Here is a 13,983-nt window from a genome sequence, read left to right as displayed (position 1 = left end):
AAAAAAGTCAAGCTTTTTATTTTTTTCAGAATTCTGAGTTTAAAAGACATTCAAAGTATTTCTGAGAAGAAGAACAAATTCTGACTATTCTTAAAGTCTCAGAATTCTGACTTTTTTCTCAGAATTTTGAGACTTTCAGCAACAAAATGTCAGAATCAAGTTCTTTCTAAGAATTCTGGGATCAAAGTCAGAAATCCTTCTTTTATTCTCACAATTCTCCCTAATAAGGTCACCAGATTAAGTCCCTGAAAGACCAAGGTCTACCGTGGTGTCCCTGAGCAAGGCACTGTTCCCTACACTGCTCCCCCGGGCGCCGTATGTATGGCAGCCCACTGCTCCCAACACTAGGATGGGTCTTTCCCCTCTGTGGGACCAGCAAGGAATCCTTATTCTTCCGCTTCTTCCCGTGCTCCAACACAAGGTACAAACTAACTGCCTTAACTTCATGAAGCTCAGGTAGTTTTAGGAAATACGGCAGATCCTTATTACTATTTTTCTTGTAGAGCATTTCTAATGAGATGTGAAAGCAGCTTTTCCCGCCAGAATGGTGTGTTTCTATTTCTGTCTTTATTAAGATCTAACAAACCAACAAACACTCAGGAGTTAAACAGTGCAGACGAGTTCAGGCTGGACGTCAACAAACACAAATTCATTAATGGGATTAATCAATCAGGTCACCGTGGTGACGAGAGATGAGTACGGAAGCCCATTTCTGCCAAACAAAATCAAAATCACATGTCAATTATTTAGTTTCTGAAAACGTGAAATTTCTCAGAAAAAAACATCAAAATTAAATGAATACCAAAAAGATATAATTATAATGAATTTCCCAAAATTATGCATTTCATTCAAGTGATTGGAACGACTTCAGATGTCCCAAAAACTGGTCTTGAGATCGTTGGTTTTTAAGGTTAATAATAAACTTGCTTGAAAATGATAACTTTTTTGAGGGGTGATTGTGGCTGTGGGGGGGTGTGGTCGTCTTTCATCCAGTAGGTTGAGGGTTCAATCCCAGCCCGTTCTGTCCTAGGGCAAGATACTGAACCCGGAGTTGCTCCCGATGGCCAATGGTGTGTGAGTGTGTGTGAGTGTTAGCTTCCCTAGAGCAAGTGGTGCTGCTCTGCAGGAATGAGTCGCAGTGTGTGACGCTTTGAGGGGTCCAGAAGACCTGATAAAGAGATGTGTAAGAACAGTTCATTCAAATGTATAGATATTTTCCTTGGCAGTAATGAGCTTCCATACTTCTGAAGCACGACTGTACAAAACGTTCCTCCTCTCGTTTGTGATGTGTGTGTTTTTCTTTCAAATATAAATTATTTCCACTACACCGACGTCTCTACGGCACAATGACAACGACACAGACAGGAAGTAGAAAATACATTCTGACCGACAGTTTCTACAACTTTTACAGTTAACTTTTTACAAAAATGTCACATGACCGCCAGAATTCCCAGTTCAGGTCACTCTCTGTGAACCAAGACGGTTAATCATCTCATTGTCTTGTTTGTCTGTGACCACCAGAAACAGACAATGAACCAAAGTCTTGGATCTGGAGAAGCGCCTGAAGTCTGAATTCATGGGTTAAGTATTCTTAAGGGAAATGGAGCAAACAAAGAAAAATCTCCAGGAATTAATTTGAATTCTTAAATATTTGACAGCTGTGTCTTTAAGCGCTACGGGTTCTAGTTGTTCTTAGAGGGTCAGTACAAAGTCTGGTTCTTCTTCTTCTTCTTCTTCTTCTTCTTCTTCTTCTTCTTCTTCTTCTTCTTCTTCTTCTTCTTCTTCTTCTATGAGGACCACGAGCACTTTCTATGAAGCTCACATCTGTTGTATATTCATCTTCATCCGTACACCTTCGAATAATCCAGTTGAGTCCCAAAGTGAACCCTGAATTGTTGAGTACCCCAAAGTTTTATGTTAGAAACGTATAGCAGGGGTCTCCGTAGAGAAACTGCATGAGTCTGGCCATTTGCACAATTAGCATAAGTACCATTATGGCGAGGCCAATTTGGACAGTTTTTGGGGTTATTGACGATGCTGGACATATCGGTACTGTTGGTGGAGTGCTTCTGATGAATTTAGGGTCGATGTTGAAGATTTAGGGGACTCTGGATCATTTGGATTGGATAGCCTATTTATTTGGTGCTCTCTATATCCACAGGTCCCAACACTACTCATGGTAGTCAAAATCAGCCCACAAAGAGAACAAATATGGCCCATTTCTGCCAATTTCCATCCTGTATTTGTCAGAATCGGTTTCCAAATCCTCAATAACCCCCCATAACCCTCCAAAATTGTCCAAATCGCAAACCATTTTTTAACTATTGTGCAAATTGCCCAACATGTGCAGGTTAGCATCCTGCAGTTTCTATGTGCTGGAGACCCCTGCTATATATTTCTAGCATTGAACTTTGGGGTCCTCAACGTGTCCGGGTTCACGATGCTGGCAACTGGACTATAAACCTTCTTCATGTTCTGAACCTCCAGGATCCACATGAAGCTGATCGTCCCGCAGCTGCGTGGAGGACTATTTCCGGCGTGAGCTTCTTAAAAAGTGCAGCTGCCTCTCTCTGAGTCTCGCAGGCTCACCAGTCTGAAAGTCTCTCTAAGTGCTGGAGGTTCAGGTCTGTGGCGGCGCCGCTGGGCGCTGTTCAGAAACACAAACTCTACGACCTGCTTAAGACGATGAGGTGACGTTCCCCGAGGACGCCGCTGTCGTGCCCCTCGGCGAGTACTCGGCCTCGTCCTTGTTGGGGTGGGAGGAGTTATCCGATTTGCTGCGGCTGAACTCCACCCCCATGATCGGACCGGTGAACTTGGACTTGGGCCGGAGGCAGGCGGTGCAGCACAGCAGCGTTTTGAGGAAGGCGCGGCGCATCTCGTTGCTGGTCAGCGTGTAGATGAGCGGGTTCATGGCGGAGTTGAGGACGGCGAGCGCCAGGAACCACTCGGCCTTGTAGAGGATGGGGCAACTGAGGGTCTCACAGGCGGCGTCCAGCAGCAGCAGGATGAAGAGCGGCGCCCAGCAGGCGATGAAGCAGCTCAGCACGATGATCACGGTCTTCAGCAGCGCCATCGACTTCTCCGAGCTCTTGATGTTGGCGCCGGCGTTGCCCCGGCCGTTGGACACCTTGCGGAAGACGAGTTTGCGGCTGCGCGTTCGCACCAGGGCGTAGATGCGGGCGTACAGCACCACGATGGCCAGGAGCAGGATGCTGAAGACGGTGGTGCAGAACAGGATGTAGGTCTTGTGGTAGAGCGGCAGCACGGTGGAGCAGCGCGTCATGCTGTTGATGCAGTTCCAGCCCATCAGCGGCAGGCCGCCCAGCACCGCCGCGATCATCCACACGGTGCTGATCAGCAGGAAGACGCGGCACGTGTTCCCGTTGTTGTGCAGCTTCATCTTCAGCATGGTGAGGTGGCGCTCGATGGCGATGGCCAGCAGGCTGAAGACGGACGCCGCCAGCGCCACGAACATGCTGCCCTCCCTGCAGAACCACTGCGTGGGCGTCAGCTTGTAGGTGTTGGCGCCGGACAGCAGGATGTTGGCGGTGTAGACGACACCGGCCAGCAGGTCGGACAGCGCCAGGTTCCCGATGAAGTAGTACATGGGCTTGTGGAACTTCTTGGTCCTCCAGATGGTGGTGAGCACAAGGATGTTCTCCAGGATGATGAAGCAGCACACGATGATGAAGACCACGGAGTCCGCCTTCAGGCCCGAGTTCTGCTGCGGCTTGCGGTACTTCCCGGTGAAGTTGTAGTGTGTGGCGATCAGGTCGGAGTAGCTGGGCTCAGCCATGGCCTGCAGAGCAGCGGGGGTCCAGCGGGGGGCGCCGAGTCCTCACACTTCAGCCTTCATCACAGCAGGTCATCCTGAAGAAGAGGCCGGGGGCTGGGGGGGGGCATCGTCCTGCAGGGGGGGGGGGGGGGGGGGGGCACCACAAGAAAACGTTATTAAAAGTTATCGAACATCCTGAAAACCTGGGAGCCGATCAGATGAGTTGCTTAAGGTTTAATTCTCTTCAGAGGTCCAGTGAAATGTATTTATGAGCTCGTTAGTGAGGAAACATCGTCGCTGTTGAAACAGAGTCCCTTAACTATAGGATTTACACTTTAAATATCCCTCAGTCACTCAGGAGCTACTGAAACTTTGACAGCAGATGAAGGTCTATAACCGGCCTCCTCTCAGCTCGTTATCTTTGAAGCACTCCTCTTTCTGTAAGTCTGTGTTTTACTTTAGATGCAGCCACACAAGTTTAATTCACTTTAAGAAGAAAGACACTCAAGACTCAATAAAACCTCACAAAAACTCCTTTTTGTCACGAAGATTGTCCCTTGAATATGTAGGCCTAGATGTTTGTAGCTTTGGTTTATATATAGAGAGTACAAATAGAACTTCGAGTGATTGAGGAGGTCATTGATTATATTCAGTGACTGAGAGTCGGACTAAAGAAGCCTTGCTGGAGGCTCAGTAAAAACACATTCAAGCTCTAAAGCAGATTTCTTTATCCACAAAATGTTCCTTAAATCTGTAGAACTTACACTTCTATTTCAGTTTATTACATGTGAGGTACTTTAAGTGCTCAACCTGCTGAAATAAAGCAGGGTAATAAACCCTGAGTCTCAAACATGATTTAATCAAGGAAATGTCCCTAAAGTCACTCCCATCCACTTTAAGGGTGAATGATAAACCGTCTGTCTTTATTTAAACCCCTTCAAAGCTTTGATCAGTTATTACATATTTACAGACAAACACTCATCTTTATTTCATAGTCGTTGTACTCTAAGTTTAAGGTCACTTTAAGGGCTGCAGGAATACACCATCCATAAAATACAGATCTCGACATTCAGCAAATTCATTCTCTTCCCAAAACTCAGCAACATCCCTTGCTCACGGGAACACGTGTTTAAAATGTGTCATCCATATCATGTGCAATAACACATCGATCACTGATTGGTTCTAATTAACGAGTATATTCTTCAATAATTCAGATTTTATTCAGCAGACTGGAATAAACGACGTCCCTTCATCAGCAACAAACATCTGTTCTACAGCTCGTGTTTGTGACCGTTTTAAAAAACCGTTCCCGTGTTTTTTAATCTCCGTTAAAAACCGGATTTCTTTCATCAAACGTCTCGCGGATCAGCAGGAGGAAACAACTGCCAATACACTTTATTGAAATACATCTAAAGCAACGCGCGCGTGTCTGTAGAAGCGGAATGAAGTTTAGTGGAAATAAAATCAGATTTGATTTGAAATGAAAGAGTTTTTACCTTCAGTGAGAGTCCGGAGGAAAAGAGTCCGACAGAGAGAGCAGCCTGAGAGAAACACACACACACACACACACACACACACACACACACACGCACACACACACGCACACACGCACACACTCTCCCGCTCTCTCTCTGAGGATGAAGAGGATGAAGATGCTCCTCCTGTTCTCCTCTTTGTATTTTTGGTCCTTTATTCTCAGTGGAAACTAAGCAGCTCAAAAAAATAAAATAAAATAAAAGAAGAGGAAGAGGAAGAAGAAGAGGAAGAAGAAGAGGAAGAAGAAGAGGAAGAAGAAGAGGAAGAAGAAGAGGAAGAAGAGGAAGAAGAAGAGGAAGAAGAAGAGGAAGAAGAAGAGGAAGAGGAAGAAGAAGAGGAAGAGGAAGAAGAAGAGGAAGAAGAAGAGGAAGAAGAAGAGGAAGAAGAGGAAGAAGAAGAATTGTATGTACAATTTAAACATGAAAATAAAGAAATGATCATTTCACAGATTCATGTGTTTCAAAAGAGAGAATAGCAAATTAGAAATGAATGAGAATAAGAGTATCAACAAATAAAAACAGTTTGAAAAAACAATCAATGAAACCAAATAAAGATGTGTGATTATAAAAATGCCAAAAGTAAATCTGACTTTTACTGATTTAAATGTGTAAACTAAATAACTGGAAACACAGTTATTATAATCACATGTGGATATAAATACAAATATCTCTCCTTTTGTTTCCATGGTGGGAAATCACCAGCTGATCCTCCCGGCCCCAATATTGAGTCTGACCTCTGACCCCATCATTAGGGGTCAGCAGGGGGTTATGGGGGGGATGCAGGTGGAGGAGAAGAAGAAGAGCTGGAGGTTAAACATGAACTCTGATGAAGTCGTTCCAGCTCATTTAGAAGTCAAAATAGCAGCAACGACAAATACGTAACGTAGAAAAGCAGAGCAACGACTGTTTGTTTCTGGGACGATTCTCGGGGTCGAAATATGGCGAATAAACAAAGCTGTGACAACAAACACATGAAGAGCGATTTCTGTCCTGCACTGGTGAGATACCATCCATATGCTAACGTGGCACTAGCTAACATTCAGTGTCGCTAATGTCTTACAAATATCTGTTATGTTGCAGGAAATGTAGCTTTGAGCTTCGGTTAGAAACGGGCCACATTTTATCACCTTGGTGTTTCATCACGATGATGCCGGACGACGACCTCAACAACCAAATAAAGAACAATATCTGTGAGGACGTTGCATAGCTCGGAAACTATGAAGAGGGTCACATAGCATCACATCACATGTCACTTGTTAGACAGTACTCAGTACTGCGGACAATCCCCACAGGAGGGTGAAGTGTCTCGCCCAGGGTGCCATGCTGACTGCAGTGGGATTGAACTCATGCTCCACTGATCCGAAGATCAACGCACCATCCCACTGAGCCACAGCCTCCCTTAGTTGCTAACAAACAGTGCTGACAACAGCTAGCTTAGGCATCACATGTCTAATGGGATTGCTTCATGTATTGTGTAGTGAGCGTTAGCCCCGTCAGACGTTTGCTTAGTGAACACGATGTAGGAGGAGAGTCATGGTGCACCTTGATGACGATGACACATGCTACACAATCAGATGCAGATTCTCCTAAACGAGACACATGTTTACCCCCATCAGACGGATGGGGGTACTTAGCATGACGAGCTAACGCTGTGAGTCATCAGCGGGCATTCCTGCAAGCCGCTCTGACTTCCAGAACATAACAGCGTGTTTCCGCTTCAGGACAGGAAGTGTTTATCACACCTCGGAGCGCCGATGATGTTTTATCTGTGGCGACACAGGAGCTCAGAGAGGTGCATTGTGGGAAGCCCCACTGTGGGATTTCTGCACTGTGACCTCACTTCCTGTCCAGGCGGCCCCATTGTTTCAGGGCTGCTGGTCAAACTGGGAACACTGGAAATACACTGGGATTATAATGGACATATTTTGCTATAACGGGAACATTTAGTCATTTTAAAAGAAAAACAAAGATGTACTTTTATTAATCCCCGTGGGGAAATTGGAGAACTCTGCATTTGACCCATCTAGTGTTGGGAGCAGTGGGCTGCCATGTCTGCGGCACCCGGGGAGAGGTGTAGGGAACGGTGCCTTGCTCAGGGACACCACGGTAGCACTTGGTCTTTCGGGACTTGAACTGGTGACCTTCCAGTTCCCAGGTCAAGTCCCTATGGACTTTGCCAGCACCGCCCTTTAATGTGAATCTGCAGGATATACTGTAATGGGAACATATGGGACATAATGGGAATGTGTTGGATATATTGGGAATAAATAAAACTAACTGTAAAATAAAGACCTCCAGTATAGAATGGGATTATACTGGAAATACAAGGAAGGTTGTAATGGAAACACACTGGAGTTTTGGGAATAAAAGTATTCCCAAAATTCCAATATATAGACCTTAGTGATACATGATCAAAGATCATATAGTGGGAACACTGGGATTAGAGAACAGGTTTTTAGAACTCGAAGCTTGGGACATAATGTTGACATGAGGGCATATACTGGATATATTGGGAATATACTGGATATATTGGGAATATACTGGGAGTATGATGGGAACAAACATGGTTTTAGAACTCTAACTGGTGATGTACTGGAGATTTAATGGGAATATGTGGATACTGTTTAATGGAATACTGGTTTTGGGATACCAGTCCACGGTTGGTTTCAAGAGTCTGAAAGTGGAGCTCAGATGAGGAGCCGCTGAAGGGGGGAGGTGAAAGGGGTTGTGGGTAACAAAGGCCTCTTTCCTCCACTGACTGTATTCAGACTCTGCATAGCTGAGCGTCACCATGACCACCGAGGGAACCGAAGGGGGGGGAATCCTAAAAACTGAATCACTACAGACCCACACACACCGAAGAACTGAAGAGCAGGACCACTACAGACTCACACACACAGAAGAACTGAAGACCACTACAGGAGCATACACATTTGTATGCGTTTTTTCTGGGTTCTCCCTTTCCTGTAGTCTGTTGTAGTGCATGTTAAAGGTCTGCAAAGGACAAAATCTTGAAGTTCCGAAACATAATGACATCACTATGGAACACTCACACTCCTATTGGCTAGCGCTCCAACGCATTGTAGGCTTAGGGGCGGGACATCTCTAAGCGGTTGATCAATCACAACAGAGCCGGCCAGCTAACCAATCAGACATGTCCTAAGGACACTACATACTGATATACACCTGAACATCAGCAGGAGAGGACTCTTTAAAGTAGAGACACTACATACTGATATACACCTGAACATCAGCAGGAGAGGACTCTTTAAAGTAGAGACACTACATACTGATATACACCTGAACATCAGCAGGAGAGGACTCTTTAAAGTAGAGACTCTACATACTGATATACACCTGAACATCAGCAGGAGAGGACTCTTTAAAGTAGAGACTCTACATACTGATATACACCTGAACATCAGCAGGAGAGGACTCTTTAAAGTAGAGACACTACATACTGATATACACCTGAACATCAGCAGGAGAGGACTCTTTAAAGTAGAGACTCTACATACTGATATACACCTGAACATCAGCAGGAGAGGACTCTTTAAAGTAGAGACTCTACATACTGATATACACCTGAACATCAGCAGGAGAGGACTCTTTAAAGTAGAGACTCTACATACTGATATACACCTGAACATCAGCAGGAGAGGACTCTTTAAAGTAGAGACTCTACATACTGATATACACCTGAACATCAGCAGGAGAGGACTCTTTAAAGTAGAGACTCTACATACTGATATACACCTGAACATCAGCAGGAGAGGACTCTTTAAAGTAGAGACACTACATACTGATATACACCTGAACATCAGCAGGAGAGGACTCTTTAAAGTAGAGACACTACATACTGATATACACCTGAACATCAGCAGGAGAGGACTCTTTAAAGTAGAGACTCTACATACTGATATACACCTGAACATCAGCAGGAGAGGACTCTTTAAAGTAGAGACTCTACATACTGATATACACCTGAACATCAGCAGGAGAGGACTCTTTAAAGTAGAGACTCTACATACTGATATACACCTGAACATCAGCAGGAGAGGACTCTTTAAAGTAGAGACACTACATACTGATATACACCTGAACATCAGCAGGAGAGGACTCTTTAAAGTAGAGACACTACATACTGATATACACCTGAACATCAGCAGGAGAGGACTCTTTAAAGTAGAGACTCTACATACTGATATACACCTGAACATCAGCAGGAGAGGACTCTTTAAAGTAGAGACTCTACATACTGATATACACCTGAACATCAGCAGGAGAGGACTCTTTAAAGTAGAGACTCTACATACTGATATACACCTGAACATCAGCAGGAGAGGACTCTTTAAAGTAGAGACACTACATACTGATATACACCTGAACATCAGCAGGAGAGGACTCTTTAAAGTAGAGACTCTACATACTGATATACACCTGAACATCAGCAGGAGAGGACTCTTTAAAGTAGAGACACTACATACTGATATACACCTGAACATCAGCAGGAGAGGACTCTTTAAAGTAGAGACACTACATACTGATATACACCTGAACATCAGCAGGAGAGGACTCTTTAAAGTAGAGACACTACATACTGATATACACCTGAACATCAGCAGGAGAGGACTCTTTAAAGTAGAGACTCTACATACTGATATACACCTGAACATCAGCAGGAGAGGACTCTTTAAAGTAGAGACTCTACATACTGATATACACCTGAACATCAGCAGGAGAGGACTCTTTAAAGTAGAGACTCTACATACTGATATACACCTGAACATCAGCAGGAGAGGACTCTTTAAAGTAGAGACACTACATACTGATATACACCTGAACATCAGCAGGAGAGGACTCTTTAAAGTAGAGACACTACATACTGATATACACCTGAACATCAGCAGGAGAGGACTCTTTAAAGTAGAGACTCTACATACTGATATACACCTGAACATCAGCAGGAGAGGACTCTTTAAAGTAGAGACACTACATACTGATATACACCTGAACATCAGCAGGAGAGGACTCTTTAAAGTAGAGACTCTACATACTGATATACACCTGAACATCAGCAGGAGAGGACTCTTTAAAGTAGAGACACTACATACTGATATACACCTGAACATCAGCAGGAGAGGACTCTTTAAAGTAGAGACTCTACATACTGATATACACCTGAACATCAGCAGGAGAGGACTCTTTAAAGTAGAGACACTACATACTGATATACACCTGAACATCAGCAGGAGAGGACTCTTTAAAGTAGAGACACTACATACTGATATACACCTGAACATCAGCAGGAGAGGACTCTTTAAAGTAGAGACACTACATACTGATATACACCTGAACATCAGCAGGAGAGGACTCTTTAAAGTAGAGACTCTACATACTGATATACACCTGAACATCAGCAGGAGAGGACTCTTTAAAGTAGAGACTCTACATACTGATATACACCTGAACATCAGCAGGAGAGGACTCTTTAAAGTAGAGACACTACATACTGATATACACCTGAACATCAGCAGGAGAGGACTCTTTAAAGTAGAGACTCTACATACTGATATACACCTGAACATCAGCAGGAGAGGACTCTTTAAAGTAGAGACACTACATACTGATATACACCTGAACATCAGCAGGAGAGGACTCTTTAAAGTAGAGACACTACATACTGATATACACCTGAACATCAGCAGGAGAGGACTCTTTAAAGTAGAGACACTACATACTGATATACACCTGAACATCAGCAGGAGAGGACTCTTTAAAGTAGAGACACTACATACTGATATACACCTGAACATCAGCAGGAGAGGACTCTTTAAAGTAGAGACTCTACATACTGATATACACCTGAACATCAGCAGGAGAGGACTCTTTAAAGTAGAGACACTACATACTGATATACACCTGAACATCAGCAGGAGAGGACTCTTTAAAGTAGAGGACTCGGCACTATTCTTTTTCTTCGTGTTGGACCCAAACTTCTTCTGCAGTGAAACAGTAACTACAGAACATCTGCAGCCTGTAATTATGGTTTGGACTGTAAAAGTGTGTGTGTGTGTGTGTGTGTGTGTGTGTGTGTGTGTGTGTGTGTGTGTGTGTGTGTGTGTGTGTGTGTGTGTGTGTGTGTGTGTGTGTGTGTGTGTGTGTGTGTGTGTGTGTGTGTGTGTGTGTGTCTGTGTGTGTGTGTGTGTGTGTGTGTTTAACAGGAAAGCATTAGCCAGCTTCTTCCTCTCTGACTTCCTGTGATGTGATTCGTTGTTTCCCCAGCGCTAAGGAATGTGGCGGCCTGCCATCGTTTCCCTCAGAGGGAGGGGGGGTATATCTGTGTGTGTGTGTGTGTGTGTGTGTGTGTGTGTGTGTGTGTGTGTGTGTGTGTGTGTGTGTGTATGTGTGTGTGTAGTTAATCTGTGTGTTGTGTGTGTCTGGAGTTCCAGTATTCACAACAAACACCACAGAAGAAGATGTCACAGCTGTTCTTTGGATCTTATCCTGTGTTTCCAAGGTTAGGTTTCATCAGTGAAATGCAGTCAGTCTGAAAGTCAGAGCGGTCTTTGTGCAGTGTTCCCTCTCCCTTTATTATTACTCAGCTTCTGATCATTCTTGGTGAATTCCTCGACCACAAATGGAAACGTTCAGCTCTCTGCGGTTTGCTGGTGAACTTCAGTAGAGCCTTGCTAAGAATTAAGAACATTCTCTAGCTTTTACAAAGTTGGTTTATTGTTCTTCTAGAAAACCCTAGTATGCGGCGATACTGAGGCGCTGAACTTGTTTATAAGCTATATCAATTCTGGCGAGAACTTGACGCAGGTATACAAGATGGCGTCGCGGATGTGACGTCAGAGCTCCGTAAAAACAAAGCTGTCTCTGCCGTCTGATGCTCTATTTGACACCATCTTCATTGCTCCATCTCTAATTCAAAATAAGACATCCAAGTGTTGGAACTATGATTCCCAGGGTTGTTCTAGATAAATATAGTATAACGTCACTTCCTGCCAAAATTAGACCCCGCCCACTTTCCGGTGAAACTCCTGCATTAAATAATAGTGTCTTCACGTCTGAAAGCTGCTGAGTCAGATATCGCACCTCCAACAACAAATAGATCCAGAGCTCCGGTTCCTTTACTTCCTCTCCAGAAAAAAGGAGAGTAAAAGAAAGGATCGGAAATCTCAGTCTCAGTGTCAGCCTGCTGCCTGCCACTCGTCCCCCGCAGACCCACCGGACATCCATCCCCTCTTTATTCTCCGTAAGCTGTCTCTGCCGTCTGACCAGACATCTGACCCCATCTCCATATCTCTGGACTCAGTAAACCCTTTCTGACCAGCAGAGATATTGTTTTCTGGCATCACTTTAACGAACGGATGAGGGATAAAGGGATTCAGGCATGAAGGGATCAATGAGGAGAGGGATGAAGGTATAAGATATGTGTGGATGTAGGGATCAAGGGATGAAAAGGTAAAAGGATGTTGGATGGGAGGGATAAGGGAGGAAGGGATAAAGGGATGAAGGAAAGGAGGGATATAGGATGAAGTGATATAGGAAGGGTGAAGGAAAGGAGGGATGTAGGATGAAGGGATATAGGAAGGGTGAAGGAAAGGAGGGATGTAGGAAGGATAGGAAGGTGAGGAAGGAGGATGTAGGAAGGGAGGGATGAAGGAATGAAGGGATGAAGGGATAAGATACGTCTGGATGTAGGGATCAAGGGATGAAAAGGTAAAAGGATGTTGGATGGAAGGGATAAAGGATGAAGGAAAGGAGGGATGTAGGCGGGGGGGAGGAAGGGTTGGAAGAAGGGAGGGATGAAGGAATGAAGGGATAAGAGATGTCTGGATGAGGGAAGGGATGAAGGGATGAAGGAACGGATGAAGGGATGTAGGAAGGGATGTAGGAAGGGAGGGATGAAGGGATAAGAGATGTCTGGATGAGGGAAGGGATGAAGGAAGGGATGGATGAAGGGATGTAGGAAGGGATGTAGGAAGGGAGGGATGAAGGGATAAGAGATGTCTGGATGAGGGAAGGGATGAAGGAAGGAGTAGAAGGGATGTAGGAAGGGAGGGATGAAGGGATAAGAGATGTCTGGATGAGGGAAGGGATGAAGGAAGGGATGTAGGAAGGGATGTAGGAAGGGAGGGATGAAGGGATAAGAGATGTCTGGATGAGGGAAGGGATGAAGGAAGGGATGGATGAAGGGATGTAGGAAGGGAAGGGATAAAGGGATGAGGGGTGAAAGGATAAGGTATGAAGGGATGATGGAAAGGAGGGATGTAGGGATTGGTGGATGAATGGGTGTAGGGCTAATTCGATAATAAATAAATGTTACTTGTAGTCCAACAGGGAGAAGGCCAGCTCACTGTCCATCTTGCCGGTCTGAGAACTAAGCGCTTGGACCATGTCAGCACCAAAGTTCAGAGAACATTTCTGAGGGTTTGCTGATCCGGTTTAATACAGCGATCATCTCTCACTCAGATCTCATCAGTTATAGTTACTGTGTGTTGTTCTGTAGTTTTACTGCAGTGAAGGAGGTCTGAACACGAGAGAAGACCCAGCCTGGATGTCCCACTGTAGAGGGGTACAGGGGGAGGATCGGGGGGTACAGGGGGGAGGATGGGGGTGTCGAGGCCTCTTAGCATTCAGCGGCGCGCTCATTAGACATGC

At 44.8% G+C, this 13,983-nt stretch overlaps 1 protein-coding gene across 1 annotated transcript; it reads right to left on the bottom strand.

Moving 5' to 3' along the window:
- s1pr1 (sphingosine-1-phosphate receptor 1) lies at positions 1-5,335 on the bottom strand. Its single transcript, XM_063890467.1, has 2 exons — positions 5,275-5,335; positions 1-3,910 (listed from the first exon to the last, which is right to left on the bottom strand). Exon 2 carries the CDS (start codon positions 3,797-3,799, stop codon positions 2,678-2,680), a length of 1,122 nt encoding a protein of 373 aa, XP_063746537.1. The 5' UTR covers positions 3,800-3,910; positions 5,275-5,335; the 3' UTR covers positions 1-2,677.
- Positions 5,336-13,983: the final 8,648 nt, after the last annotated feature.

The sequence above is a fragment of the Eleginops maclovinus genome, chromosome 9 (assembly GCF_036324505.1).
Source record: "Eleginops maclovinus isolate JMC-PN-2008 ecotype Puerto Natales chromosome 9, JC_Emac_rtc_rv5, whole genome shotgun sequence".
Lineage (NCBI taxonomy): Eukaryota > Metazoa > Chordata > Actinopteri > Perciformes > Eleginopidae > Eleginops > Eleginops maclovinus.
Note: the sequence above shows the minus strand (reverse complement) of the source record. Positions and strands in the feature narration are given on the sequence as shown.

Excerpts from the sequence above, each read along its gene's own strand:
- s1pr1 (XM_063890467.1), bottom strand. The coding sequence starts at position 3,799 with ATGGCTGAGCCCAGCTACTCCGACCTGATCGCCACACACTACAACTTC.